This window comes from Esox lucius, chromosome 25, assembly GCF_011004845.1.
Source record: "Esox lucius isolate fEsoLuc1 chromosome 25, fEsoLuc1.pri, whole genome shotgun sequence".
NCBI lineage: Eukaryota > Metazoa > Chordata > Actinopteri > Esociformes > Esocidae > Esox > Esox lucius.
In genome coordinates, this window is record NC_047593.1 from 6,786,076 (window position 1) to 6,801,730 (window position 15,655).

The window sequence follows — 15,655 nt, forward strand, 5'->3', positions numbered from 1 at the left end:
TTCTGCCATAAATCATAGCCAGTAGACTTTAGGGATCGATTATCAAACTTTTCTTTGATTATAACAGATGATGATGTACTTTATACACCGCTTGGATTGTATAAGAAAATATATCAATTGTTCAACCTCAATTTCTTTAGGGACAAATAAAGAACTGTGTTCCCCAAACCAATACAAACACGTTAAGCGATTTTGGGAACATCTAGACACAACACAGAGGATGCAATGAACCAAAACAGCTGAAAGGACTTTCACCATTTACCTATCAGCAGGGCCACAGACCAACCAGAGGCTTCTCAGAAACGGCACTATATCAAATTGTGTTCAGCACAACAACAAAAATACATAAAAAAGTGTGCCAATTTTGACGCCTCTTTGCCAAGTCTTTATTTATTTTTTGGAGCTTATCTACTCGACTACTCTCTCCATAGATAAGGATTCAGGAAAAAACCCTGAGAGCTTAGGGAACCGACCTGACCTGAAGCCAAGCAGACAGCCCCCCAAAAACAAGCCAGCACAGAGACAGGGGAGAGCCAGGAACCATCAGGGACTGAACAGGAGATAGACAGAGACAGAGGGACAGAGGGATGCCAAGAAAGAGGGGATGAAAGAGGGATGAGATGGAGGAGTGCCATGAAAAGGGCTGGGGGTGTGGAGTAGGGGAGACAGGCAGGGGTGGAAATATTAGGACAGAGGGGAAGGACAGAGAGACTGAATGATCCAGAGGAAATACAGTAAAATAAAGTAACTTTGGCCAAGACAGGGAGAGAAGAAGCCAAGAAAGAATGTAAAGTTAGGGGAGGTGTGAATAGAAAGGACAGAGGGTGAGGAAGAGCGAGAGAGTGAATGGAAGTGAAGAGAGCCATGGGAAAAAAAAAAAACGATGGACAGAAAGAATCAAGTGAGTGAAAGAAAGGAGAGAGACAAAAATGGAGTTAGAGGGAAAGAATTGCCTGGCTACCCGAACCCCGTGCACTGGCCAATCACAATGCCACTCCCGAGGATTCAAACCCACCATACGACTGCCTCCAGACATCCATAGGTTGGGTCAGAGCCAGAAGTGATGCACTTACTGTCGTTTAGCGGAGGCTGATATCCGGAGCTACAGATGCAGTTAGCGTGTTTGCCGTTCGTTTTGCCACTATGGTCGGTTCGAAATAGCCGGTCGAAGACGATTTGTGTTGCGCAACATTTTGACACCGCATTTTGACACCGCATTTTGACACCGCCTAAACGCTGGCATCCAAAGGAGTCTCTGACAGAAATGGGCAGAGAAGCGTAGAGCAGGGCAGGATCTCCGTTTGAGTCGCCAGGCAAGCAAAAGAGAGGGGTGAGCGTTTGGGGGGCCCCCCTGATCTTCTCTGGGAGGCTAACCGCTGTTAGTCCCAGCTGGGGGTGCTCGGGGGTGGGGGGGGGGGTGGCTATGTTAAACATTACCCCAGCCCTCTGCCTAGCAGAGCGGCCAGCCGCAGCCAGCACTCAGCCTCTCCCCATGGGGGCATCCGGAGGCGCCGGTTCTGTAGAACAGGATAACAACTGAACAGCAGGCCGTCCGCTTGGGGGACGACGAGGGGGAAATGGGAATTCGCCCCATCACAGGCAGCGGGTGTCGATTGGGAGTCGTAGCGTAGCCAATTACGCTGAAGAGGCTCGGGAATTGCGGAGTCGCGCAGGGGAACACAATTGCTAATGCGCGTTTAGTATCCATGAAGGACTTAAATTGTGTTTTATGACTTCGGCCACGAAGCATGAGCTGTAACTTTAATTCCGGTGATAAGTGCTGCCTTGGGTGTGCTTGTTAGTTAACGGCGGGGGGGTGTTAGTAAATGTCAGGGCCACCGAGGTGCACTAATTATGAGAAACAGTGTTGCTGGTATAAACAAACTGGATGACAAAGGGGGAGTCATTGAATGTGCCAGTGGGTAACATCGATGGGAACCCTGACTCGTTCCAAAGCTTCCCCACTTAAGGGTCCAAAGATCGGGGAGCCGCATGGCGATTTATCAAGCCTTTAGCCGAACCCGTAATCTTTCTACAAATGCCCGTCTAGATACTGATCTCGAGTCGGAGTTGCGTTTACCTCGCTAGCGGTTGTAGTTCCAGTTGCGCGCGTAACTCGGAAACGCCTAAGGGTGGGTTAGGATTAGGATTGAGGAAGGGGTAGCTGACCCCAGAGCATCCAACTGTCAGTCAAATGAGAGCTCCATAGCGTTGTAAAAAAAAAAAAAAAAAGTTGTGATGACTACTGTCGACTTCTTCTCAGAGCTGAGACGACGACTCTCCCTAACTCTCAGTAGACCCTCAAAGATAGCAACCTCAGCAATATGGACTGACCAGAGAAGCGAAAAAGAAAAGAGAAAAAAATATTAGAAAAGAAAGGGGACCTTTTGTAACTAACAGATATAAGGAAATGCCGCTTACATGTTTAGGGCCCTGTATCACAGTCCTGTATGTCTGTCCATACAAACCCCCAAAGAAATGTACATTTTCCTAATGCTGTTAGATGGTTATCCAAAATTACTGCATTTAAATATTTAACAGTTCGTCCTTAAAATAACATCATGCAATGTTTTTTGTGTGTGTCCTGTTATTCTAAATGTTTTCTGCCATGTACTATTTATTTGCATTGTTTTTGGAATTTAAAAATGGATTCATTATGTAAATTCCGTTTTACTCAAATCTCAACTGCAATGCAAATGATTCAGTAACAGCATCTCTGCCAGTGAAAGGCAGCAACAAAACAATCTATTAAAAAAAACGCTGTCATTAATTTACAACCATGATAACTGTATCATTTTTTTAATGTGGTTGACACTGCTTATTGGAAACTAGCTCATCTGCATTTCTCACCGAAAATAAATCATGTGAATGTGCCTGGCTAGCATTTAAAGCTTCACAACGTACCATTTCCCACCTCCAATCTAAGAATCATGAACAGACATAAATAGACTACGGAGGTGCAATGCAAGCATCCCAGCTAACGATGCCGGACGTAAAATGATTACGGATGTGTTAGAATACATCTGGTCGAATGCGTGAGAGCCTGCTGTATTCCTGCGGCCCAAATGCCACCCTACTCACTATGTAGGGCCCAGCTTCTGACGCCATGGTCGGGAGGAAAAATTATAAAGGTAACATTGTACCGTTTGGGATAATGGGTAATGTACATCTCTCACACTGATTAAGATGCAGAGCGTGGCTGAGGTGAAATTGTGCGAGTGAAGAGCCTTCTGGTCCCAACGCTCTCGCTCTCTCACACACACACACGCACGCACGCACGCACACACGCACTGTAGCCAACAGTAACAGTTGTTGGAAAGAGACAGACAGAGCATGTGGGTAAGAGAGTGAGGGAGAGAAACGTAGACAGATAAGGAGTGAGTTAGGGAGGGGAGGAGGGAGAAACATGCCACAGTATCAGCTTCGCCTTCAAACGATTCCACTGGTACAATCCATAGGGATTTACAAGATTGTGTTTGAGAGGGAATGAGGTGGACTATTTCATAGCGTTTACGGCGACCATTTACAATTATCAGCCCCCTGTAGCTGTCATGGTTTTACTTTGGTTATAACAATCCAAAAGGTAAAATAGAGGGTGCCTTTATTGGTCCTGTTTCGCGCATTTCAAAGTATGTATCCTGTACTGGGACAGGCTTTGTAATATTTTACCGCCTAGCAGTCTTTATTCACCGGTTTGTGTTTTTTCTTTACATTGTATATATGAAACATTTGGTTTGTTAAATGGGGTGTGTAATGGCAGCGTTTATGGTTTACTCCGCCTCGCTCCATCTCCTGCAAGCTGCTTCCCACACCCTGCTCTGCACCGTCACTCACCGCTACTTGCCTTTCACAATACGGTTCAGTCCGCATGGTTAGATAGAACTACGACAACGATGCTGGTTTCACGTTTGCTTGTCATAACGTGATTCTAAAAGCGCTCTATAATTGCACTGTTTGGTTTTGTAGGCCACCTTACTGCCCAAAACTCCTGGTTTGTAAATTCTGAGGATGTTGTGACTATTATGCATTGTTATCCCGCTAATGCTAATCGTGAGTTAGCTGTTTTGCGAGCGAAAATCACTGTCGTAGCAAACCCCTAGCTGGCACAGACTGATTCTAACACAATTACTGTGGTTTCACCTGTCACATCCTACTACAATGTAGTTTCCAACTGCTAAGAAGCCAACTTTGATTCTTAAAATCAAGCTTTTATATTTTGGCCATATCGCTCAGCCCTACCATACACAAGCATGTGGTGTGAAATGGTAATGTCATTTTTGCAGAACCAAACGAGTTCATTATAGAAGCACTGTTTCACTCTCCATTTAGTTTTTCTTTGTTTCTTCAACACTACCGCTCGAGTCAATTTCAAGTTTCTTCACAGCAGAGTGGTTCCAGAAAACAAGGACACGTCTGTCTGCTAACAGAGTGGAAAGGCAGACAGTGGCAGAACAACTTACAGACAGACAGACAGAAAGAAAGAACAGACGGCACAGTGTACAGCTAGATCAGCAGGGCTACCCTCTGTGTCTTACAGTATACAGATTTTTGCTGATAGACATGAAGCAAGCTAAGCTCACTCCCCACTGCTAGTCTTTGAGCAGATGTCTCTGTTTTCTCTCTGTGTGTACATGTCTGCACGCTTGTGCATGTGACTGTGCGTGAGTGTAGGCTGTGTGTGTGCGACATGGACAGACTCGGTCGCAACGAGTTCATCGGAGAGGTCCGAGTCGCCTTGAAGAAACTGAGCGAGGGCGAGAGCAAGAAATTCAAAATGGGTCTGGAGAGGATCGCACAGGTGCGTACGTAGCGGGTGTCTCTTAATGCGTGTGAATGCATGCCCATTGAATAGTGATGGTCTTAATGGTTTACAAAATGGATATTGAAGTTTTCTCCTGTCCCTCACTCAGAACAAAGACATCAACAAAGAAACCATGGAGCAGGGAGCCCCAGTGGCTGAAGAAGAGGTACCCAGACTCGCATTACTGTCATTTGTAGCAAAGATCATCATATCAGGTGACCCCACATGGGGTCGACACCCCTTGGTTGGGATCCTCTACACTAATAGTAGAAGTTACAGCTATTATATGATTACTACTAATCTTTACATTTAAAATAATTGTATTAACACCCTATTTGTCCCATATATTTGAAATTATCCTAATTGAAGCTGTTGTTTTTTTATGAAACTATTAAACAACAAAATATTCTCTCTTGCAACGCACAATGTGTTCAAGTGCATGAAGGGCACAGTCAATATGTTTGCGTTTCTGGCGGATGATTGTGTCCCCTCCTCCGTCCCCCCAGCGAGGTCGCATCCTGGTCTCGCTCTGCTACAGTCCGGAGAAGAGCTGTCTGCTTGTTGGCATCATCCGGTGCGCCCACCTCGCCGCCATGGACTCCAACGGATATTCGGATCCTTTCGTGAAAATGTAAGTGCAAACGCGCACGAACGCCGAATGATGCGCATGATGGAATGGCGGAGGGGAGGGAGGTAGGGACAGTTGTTGTTGTTGTTGTCCCTCACATTTTTCATTTCTCATTTTTATACCTCGCCACGATTACCTGCGGCGTTCTGTTGTTGGATGACAGTCAACGGTCGGCCCTGTGGTGCAGCCTGGCACGTATGGGACAGCAACAACACCTCTCCACGTCATTAGGCAAACCTAATAAAATGGAGGGGGAAATTGAGTTCCGACGAAAGCTTATTGGCTTTGGCGAACGTAGTTTACCGCCGCATGACAGCGTTTGTAATGATTTCAAACAGCATGTCTCCAGCACAAGTTTGTTCTAGTGCTTGATTAATGGTGCGCAGTGGCGCGTTGTAACCTTAGGCTACTTCTACTCCATCCAAAATGACAGGGGGGACTGAAGGCCATGAATACGTAAAATGTGTAATGAATAAATCATCAGCGGATATTACTTTCTGCAGACTGAACTGTCACTGGTCAATGTTTTCCAATCTGTTACTGCAATGCGTTCTGTTTTTGTAACAGTTGAGAAAATAGCACCTGATTCAACTAATCATCTACATGTACCCTGCAATCCTTTGATTGGTTGAATGAGGTGGGCTTGATGTGCCAGTTTGTTCAGTTATGAATCATCCCCTGTGAGCTCAATGGGTATCGTTTAGCTGAATATTCAGGCAAGAAGTGTGGGCGGCTCTGATGTTGCAGCTCTGATGTCATTTAAAAACCTTAAATACAAGCTATTTTGAGGTGCTGAAATCCATTGCTTTTGATAAAATAATGTGATGTCAGCGCTTCATCACTTATCAGGTAGTTCTTACGTTTTCCACCAGTTTGTTTGGGGGGGGGGGTAATTCTCATTCTCATTCATCTTATTTGTTTTACAACCTTCATAACAGAGCCCCCTCAGAAATCTAGCTTGGGAACTCCTGCACTCAAGCTCTTCTCAACTCCTGAGTTAGAAAGACATTCGAATAGACTGTTAGACTCTTCATGTATACGTGCTGAAACCAAAGAAAAATTATTTGGATGATTTTCTATACCTTTATGGTTTCATCACTTGTTTTCATTCTCGATAGCCTTTTCCTTTTAGCTTGTGTTGTTGTTGTCGATGATGATGATGATGACATTGTTTTTAAAGGCACGCTCTGTTTCATCCAATTGAAATAGGATTGCCGCTTCTGTTGTTTGTCAGCTCCGCTGGGGAAGGGTGAGACGGGAATGTTATTGGAGAGCGTTACAGTAGCAAATGGATACATCATAAGATATCTGTGACTGGCACTGAAGGCATTGCGCCAACAGCCGGGGAGCTGTTGTCAGTTGAAGGTCTATCAATGACTTGAGACAGCCTGATTCACGATGACTCATGAATAGACTAGACGCCTTCACATTCACGACTCTCGTAAATGATGCTTCTCCAACTTCCTCTTCTGGATGATTGAGGAAGTGCCAAAGTAAAGGAAACACTTGAGTGAATGAGCGTTCTGGTGGCACTGTCACAGCGCATGTTTTAGCACCAATCAGCCCCTCAGTAGTTTAACGGCGATGCATATAAGCCATTCTGAGTGGTCGCCTCTTGGAAAACAAATGGATTCTGATTGGAGGGGTCTCTTCAAGGATGACAGTGTCCCTATCCAGAGGGGGCATGAGTGATCGTTAAATTGCTTGCCGAGAATGGATGTTTTGTATACCACATATACCACAGCTTGCTCAGTCTCCAAGGGCCTCCTTTATCATGTGACCGTACGCACACACAAAACACGCAGCACTTTTCCCACAGATTTGCGCATTTCTCAGACCACCCGTGTGGAGAAAATGGCTGATGAGCTGTATCATAAACAAATGTTATTTTGGGGGGATTTTCCGTTCGGTCCGCCGAAATTACGGCCCCTACCCGAATGGTCCATCACGTGGCTGCCTTGCCTCGCCTCGTCACGCTGGAGCGACTCCTTTTTGGAGGTAGGAGATCCCCTGAAGCTCAGTCGTATTTGTTGCTGGTCGGCGAATCAGGCACATTCTCACATTAAAACTACTTGGTTGAGCGAGAAGCATGGTAAGAAGTGGAGCAGCTTGGCGAGAAGTGTGTCCAAGAAGACGTTCTGATCTTCAACTCTCCCACACCCATTGTGGACATGTTTTTGCAACAAAGTAAGTCTATAATTGTGAATTGCACCATTTTTTTATTTTTTTTTGGGGGACATTCTTTTAATAATAATGTATTGATAGAATAGAACGAATTGAATCACACCTCAATGTCTATTCATTGAAAGTTAATTAAGTTGGCCTAATGGTATTGAAGGAAATATCCTCTTTTTAACATAACTGGGGCCGTATTCACAAAACATCTTAAGGCTAAAAGTAGCTCCTAACTTGTTGATTTAGGAGGAAGTTGGTCTTTTAGTGCTGTTTATGAGTCCTCCTAGTGGTAAGATAAAATGTTTTGTGAATACGGACCCAGGTTTATTCCCACTACTTTTGTTATCAACATGAATCATTAATCGCTTATTCAGATGGTGGGCTATATGACAACTAACTCTAATGCACTGCCTTCCTTTATAGGATTCGGAGTTTATAACCTCATTCCATTTTAGAGTTTTTCCCAAGGCAGCTGTTCGAAACACATTGTCTGTAATAAACAAAATAGAAAGCTACATTTAGACTTTTTTACAGGAGTATGGGCTTTATTTACTGATTAAGTGCTTGAACTGACAGTCAATATACAACCAGTGTTTGCCGCTCAAAATTGGGGGCATGCATGTTCCATTTGAAAAGTCACAGCAAACGATTAAAATATTCCACCCACGTCACTAGAGAAAATCTATACTTTGATGCCACTGCTCTTTTACCTAGACAAAGGATAGGGCCACATTTCATCATTGGATCTCAACGTGTGCCAGAAATTACAGCTAAATGCACGCTTGGTTGATAAATATGGCCCGAGATCTCAATCTAATTAAATACTAAATGGGGATTCTGGAGCGCTGCCTTATCATTTCCGCCACCATCGAGAAACACCAGATGATACTATTTCTTGTGGAAAAACGGTGTTGCATCCATTCTGAGCCGACTCTAGCCTTTTGGGGGCCCTAAGCAAAAGTACATTTGGGGCCCCTTCCCCTAGCTGTCTCTAGCGGTCAGGGGCCCCCTACCAGTCTGGGCCCCTGACCAACCAAGTGACCGCTTTTGTCGCTTATGCCTAGAACCGGCCCTAAAGTTCCAGAAATGTGTAGAACATATGCCAAGGCTGTTTCTGACCTTTCTGGTTTGTGCACAATGTACATGTTTACCAATTAAATTTTAACTGTCACCTGTGTATAGGTAGTAAGAACTGTCTCTAACCCCCAAAAGATGAGAACAAAAGGGAATATTAATAAGAAAGTGTATCTATCAAACACTAGACATATTTGTATTCTCATTCATAACTTCTACTACTGTCCCAACTTTCCCATTGAAATTATTTAGCAGTGTGAAGTGAACTTCTTTCAGATAAGATAAAAAAGAGATGCAGGGAAGTGGCAAACAGATCGGATAGAGAAAGCTGTTTTTTTTGGTTGCCTATTCATTGCTTTGTTCCTGTACTTTAGAGCAAGAGCTGGGTTTCTTATCAGCCTCTCTTTTGATGTGTGGCGCGATAGAGTTCTGGTGCCAAAAGACTGCCCTTGTTTTTCTTTCTTTTCTGCTTTTCTCTCTTTTAATCGTTAATTAACTTTTTCTGTTTCTAACATGCGCTGTCTGTTGGGATGTGTTGCGTAGAACGTCAGAGCTGCATAAAAGGCAGTCTTTTTTTAGAGTAAAAAATCTTATTTTAGGCAGTGTCTTGCTTGTAGTTTCTCATCTCTTCTTGGCCTGACATACAGCGTCTGTTGTTTAGTATGCCAATGGCGTGCTCAAGGTGCTCTCCGGTTTTACACTCACATCTTATTTTAGGCCCTATTATTTCTCTCCTATTTTAGTTTCCGAGTTACATTCAAGGAACTTTTGTTTTTAAAGTGGAAGACGTCAATGTATTTTGCTCTGGCGTCCGTTGCGAGTTCTTATTACGCATGTCTCTGTCTGAGCTGCATTCGATTCTCTCTCCTCTTAGTTTCTCGAACCTTTTCTTTCAGTCTTTGGCATTCCATGACAGTTATTTGGGAACTTGGTGTACATGTCCGCTGTATAAATAAGTATACCGCTCTCTCTCACTGTACGTTAACAAATCCCTCTGAAATACACTGCCCATATTAAAGTTTTGCAGGGCTGTGTCTGAGCTGTGTTTTGCTGTCAGTTCTTTTCTTCTACAGCCACAAATCTCTCTCTTTGGTTGACTACCGCACCCCCTGTTGTTTTGTTAGTAGCAGAGTCGGAGCAGTGTGCTACACACCGTCACTCATCGTCCATAGGGGAGTTGTTCTTTTTGTTTGTTTGATTTGTGCTCAGTCGAGCTGGTCGGCAAAATCTGAAGCATCTGAGTGTTACGACAACGGCTGCTGTTTGTGTTGTCTCAGAGCAAGAGCTCCTGTCGAAAGATATATGGAAAATATATGTTCCGGAAAAAATATATGTTCAGTCAGTTTTAAAGCTTGGACGTTTTAGACTTATTGGCCTTCATCAGACATTCGATTCACTCTTTTCCATGACAATCTGTAACATTCACAATAAAAACTGCACTTGCTTGCAAACCGCGGCCTCAACCTGATGGCCATTTCTGAGGCTAATCTACAAATTACAGTCGGAGTAGTTATTTAGGAGGCAACGGTCAGGGGTTCGAAGGGATGAGGAGCAGGAAACGTGGAGTCGCGAAGGTAAACTGTCTTTTAATGACAAGAATGGCATAGCCCAACAATGCTCTTAATGGCGAGACAGTAACACACAAAGACCAGGGGAGCGGAGGGAACATATACAGTGGGGCAAAAAAGTATTTAGTCAGCCACCAATTGTGCAACTTCTCCCACTTAAAAAGATGAGAGAGGCCTGTAACTTTCATCATAGGCACACTTTGTAGGATTTTTATTGAATTTATTGGCAAGTTCCTCTGTAAAATAAGTATTTGGTCACCTACAAACAAGAAAGATTTCTGGCTCTCACAGACCTGTAACTTCTTCTTTAAGAGGCTCCTCTGTCCTCCACTCGTTACCTGTATTAATGGCACCTGTTTGAACTTGTTATCAGTATAAAAGACACCTGTCCACAACCTCAAACAGTCACACTGCAAACTCCACTATGGCCAAGACCAAAGAGCTGTCAAAGGACACCAGAAACAAAATTGTAGACCTGCACCAGGCTGTGAAGACTGAATCTGCAATAGGTAAGCAGCTTGGTGTGAAGAAATCAACTGTGGGAGCAATTATAAGAAAATGGAAGACATACAAGACCACTGATAATCTCCCTCGATCCAGGGCAGACATGTCCCCCTGCTTAAGCCAGTACATGTCCAGGCCTATCTGAGGTTTGCTAGAGAGCATTTGGATGGTCCAGAAGAGGATTGGGAGAATGTCATATGGTCAGATGAAACCAAAATATAACTTTATGGTAAAAACTCAACTCGTCGAGTTTGGAGGAGGAAGAATGCTGAGTTGCATCCAAAGAACACAATACCTACTGTGAAGCATGAGGGTGGAAACATCATGCTTTGGGGCTGTTTTTCTACAAAGGAACCAGGACGACTGATCCGTGTAAAGGAAAGAATGAATGGGGCCATGTATCGTGAGATTTTGAGTGAAAACCTACTTCCATCAGCAAGGGCATTTAAGATGAAACGTGGCTGGGTCTTTCAGCATGACAATGATCCCAAACACACCGCCCGGGCAACAAAGGAGTGGCTTCATAAGAAGCATTTCAAAGTCCTGGCATGGCCTAGCCAGTCACCAGATCTCAACCCCATAGAAAATCTTTGGAGGGAGTTGAAAGTCTGTGTTGCCCAGCGACAGCCCCAAAACATCACTGCTCTAGAGGAGATCTGCATGGAGGAATGGGCCAAAATACCAGCAGCTGTGTGTGAAAACCTTGTGAAGACTTACAGAAAATGTTTGACCTCTGTCATTGCCAACAAAGGGTATATAACAAAGTATTGAGATTAACTTTTGTCATTGACCAAATACTTATTTTCCACCATAATTTACCAATAAATTCATAAAAAATCCTACAATGTGATTTTCTGGATTTTTCCTCCTCATTTTGTCTCTCATAGTTGAAGTGTACGGTGACGAAGTGTATGATGACAATTACAGGCCTCTTGGTGGCTGACTAAATACTTTTTTGCCCCACTGTATATTGGAGGGAATGATTGTAAATGAGGCCCAGGTGCGCTAAACAAGACAACAGGTGAGATGTACAGATGAGATGGGCAGTGGTGTCAGAAGGCCGGTGACGTCGACCGCTGGAGCCTGCCCGCTGCAGTGGGAGGAGAGGCAGCAGAGGGCGCAGTCGTGACAGCAACGCAGATTTGAACGTCAGTCAGTCTTGCTCGGTTCAGTGATGAAACATGGTCAAAGTGCATTCCAAACCCCACCCTGTCTCCTAGTTCCCTTTATGAGCCCCCAATCAAAACCGGCACACAGTGCCCGAAAACTGGGCACGTTTGGGACGCGTGTGAGTTAAGAATCCGAAGGAGTCAGCATCGCAACACGGCGTCCATCTCTCTGACATTCACCCGAGTCCCAAATGACATCCCGTTCCATATGCCGTGCGCTACTTTGGACCAGGGCCCGGGTAGGGAAGTGGGGGCGCCGTTTGGGATGACGCAGGTGGAGTGTGATTCCCACCTGTCCGTCAGGCTTACACTCACCGTTGGCGGGAGCACCACCCCCGTCTCACCACCCCCCCCCCCACCATCTTGTCGTGTTTGTGGGTGAAAGGGTCTTTTCTGAGAAACCGAGATTACGGAAGCCAGGAAACTGACGTCTGCTACGCCCCCCTCACCCGCGACCCCCCCCCCCCCCCCACATCATCCCAGATCGCGTTTGGCCCGGTCAGTGGGATAGGGCGCCTCGACACACACCCGAAGAGCATGTGTGGGCTGGAGTACAGACATAGGTCAGCGTTGAAGTGTAAAGGCTTAGAGAGTGTGTGCGGCTGCGTTTGTACAGCTGTTTGTGTGTGTGTGTGTTTGTGGCTGTGCTTGCGTTCTGGTGTGATAAGAACACACACCTATGGGACAGTAGACACAGCCTCAAGCTGCTTCGTGAGCTGTCTGCAGTTACCGCGGACAAAAAGGCCCTGAGCTTCCTTCTGGAACAACGCCCTACACATTCTCTTCCTTCTGGAACAACGCCCTACACATTCTCTTCCTTCTGGAACAAAGCCCTACACATTCTCTTCCTTCTGGAACAACGCCCTACACATTCTCTTCCTTCTGGAACAACGCCCTACACATTCTCTTCCTTCGGGAACAACGCCCTACACATTCTCTTCCTTCTGGAACAACGCCCTACACATTCTCAGCCTAACTCATATGCTTCAGAGATTTAACGGAGCCAGTACTCGCAAACAAATGCTTAGAGCATCATTTTCCAGGTCCCATTATTTTCTAAATTAAATCCAAAATCCATTATTTTCCATATAAAACGATATCATAGCATGATACATTATATTGGCTTTATTTATTCAAACTACAGCTTGTTTTGTCTTGAAAAAGTAAAGTTGGGGAAAAGTTTGGCCTTTTATTCAAGTAATTGAACATTATTTTACATTACTGGAGAACTACAGTAATCATTTTCATATTGCACAAATTATAAGGATTGGGCTACTTTGACACTAACAAATGGATATACAGAGATTGATAAAAACAAAACAGTTTTGAATCCATCAATAATTTAGGCATGGGTGTTTAGGGACATGTTGTAGCCTACAAGATGAGAAAAATAAGTTACTGTCCTGAAAATGCTCCATGCTGTGATGCGCACTTTGGTTATATTATGTTCCTCGATCAACATAAGTACAGGTTGCTCAGAAGTGTTGGTAAACTAAAAAAAAATTGTTGTTGCTTTTTCCATCCATTTTTTCTTTTACAAAATTGTATTTTAAACTTAGTTTAAACAGTGGAGATATCAGAGCTGATGAACACCATTTGCAGCTGCCAGGGGTGTCCAACTCTAGTCTCTGAAAGCTATTGGGCTTTTATTTCAAACTATTGGGCTCTCAGCACTAACACGTCTGACATGAAGAGAATTACGACAGAAGTTTAGCAAAAAATGCCAAATCATGAGATCAAAATCAGAGCCAGAACCCCAAACCTAAGCTCTATAAGGGTAATCGACTGAGATATAAAAACTTGAGCCAAGGGGGAAGACAAATGACTTCTCAGAATCTGCGAGTCATGCACTTTATAACCTTCTCCTTAAAAATGTCCAAGGGCCCTTAAAAATGTTCAAGGGCCCTTCCACCAGAGCCAGAAAAAGATGAGTCGGAGTGACGTGGAGCTGTACAAAGGGAGGATTTCAGTTTGAAACTAGAACGTGGGGACCTTTTGAATGGCATAGCCGCCCTGCGACCCCGGATCGCAGCGCCACCACAGCCCAGGTTCAGAATCCTGTAGGGGCAGTGCATATTGGCGGTGGTGCATTCGGATTGTGCGAATGTCCCAATCAACGACTCTCCTTAGCCCTGGCTGGAGTTGGTTCAACGATATGAAGATCGTCGCAGCACATAGGACACCTCAAATTTTGGTCAAAAATGGGAGAAACTTGGATGAATAATTTAAAAAAAATAGTCATCCAGGATTGGTAGGCTGGAGAGCTTTGAATGGGAGAGGGCTGACTCAAGCCCCCCTGAAAACCATAGACATTAATCTATTTCATTATATGCAGGGGGACTTTATCCCTTTCCAAGAAATGACATTCCACACAATTGGCTCGTACAGTTTGATCACCTAACACTGTTTACAGTGGCCGAGGGGCTATTCCATCTCAAAGACCAACATAAACCTCTTCCTCCTTCGCTGCTGGTGGTTTGACTGCCATTTTAATAATCCTGTGAAAGGGACTCCGACAAGTACTAAAGGAGGGAATGAGCAGAGGCAGCTGGATACCCTGGGATGCCTACCGCTCCACTGAGATATCACAGCACCATCATTCAGGAGCTGTATCTGGCATTGACTGTGTAAAACCACCCGTTGGAATCGCCCGCAAATTGTAAAAAGCGGTGGCGTCTGACCCTGTTTCGGTGCTCGATTTTCCTCTCCGTGTTAAACAGATGAGGTGAGATATTTAGGCGGTTAACGAGTGCTTCAGTCCGGAAAACTACCAGATCCGAACTGTGCTGTATAGCACATGAAACAAGGGGGCGTCGGTTTCCCCACGCCCCCCAAATCGCAGCCTGTTGTCTTTAAGCTCAACTCAAATGAAAACTGTTTATGGAACAGGGAGCCGTTTGGGAATCTATTGGTTCCTCTCAGGCTGAGTAAGCAAGCTGTCGTCTTTGTCTTTGATGTGCGAGCTATAAATTGGGGCGGTTTGTTTGTCGTCTCGCCCTCCTTCCCACCATCCAATTGTAACTCTATTGTGCTCCCTCTCTTCTCTTTCTCTGTGAAATTGGCTGTTTTCCTTACCCTTTCACTCTAATTTGTTCACCTCCCTCTATTTCTCTCACTTATTCTGTCTTTCAGCGTCTGTCTCTGTGTCTCACCTCTTTCTCTCTCTTCTCTTTATTTGTCTCCTCTATCTTTCTCTCCTCACTCTCTCTCATCCTTCGTCCCTCTTTCTGTTTCTCTCTCTACCCTTTCTTTGCTCTCTTTTTCCATCCCTCCCTTATTTCCTCCCTCCCAGTCCTTCTCAATGTCTATCCATTTCTTTATATATATATTTTCCAATGAATTTGGCGGTTTTCTGTCTCTTTTTTTTTTCTTCTCTAACCCAATTTCATTCTTTTGCTGGACTGTCTGTTTGTTTCGCCACACATCCCTCTCTACCTCCTGTTCTGGGACCAACACGGTTTATTTCTTTCTCTCTGGGTTTGCTGGTTTGCCTGAGATCTTGTTCTTCTGTACAAACCCCAACCCTGGCAGGACATTAGTAAGGCAGGGTCTGTTATTGATGATGGGCTGAAGGTGGCTTGGGGTTGGGAGTTATATCTCTCCTCCTGCAAAAACATCTTGACTTCTTCGCCCAAATTTATCTTGCTCTACAAAAAAACAAAAGCCCACCGTCTCGCTCTTGGAACCACCTTTTGACTCTTCGAATCTCATCCCTGATTAGCATCTTTGGCTTTTT

General features: G+C 44.6%; 1 protein-coding gene across 3 annotated transcripts in view; it reads left to right on the forward strand.

Annotated features, from left to right (window-relative positions):
• The window catches only part of doc2d (double C2-like domains, delta), a 43,789-nt gene that overhangs the window by 24,329 nt on the left and 3,805 nt on the right, over positions 1 to 15,655 (forward strand). For all 3 annotated transcript variants that reach the window (XM_010903889.4, XM_010903890.4, XM_013131137.3), the window contains 3 exons: positions 4,672 to 4,798; positions 4,911 to 4,967; positions 5,308 to 5,432. In XM_010903889.4, the coding sequence (XP_010902191.1) occupies positions 4,672 to 4,798; positions 4,911 to 4,967; positions 5,308 to 5,432 (309 nt within the window). The remainder of the gene's footprint in view (positions 1 to 4,671; positions 4,799 to 4,910; positions 4,968 to 5,307; positions 5,433 to 15,655) is intronic.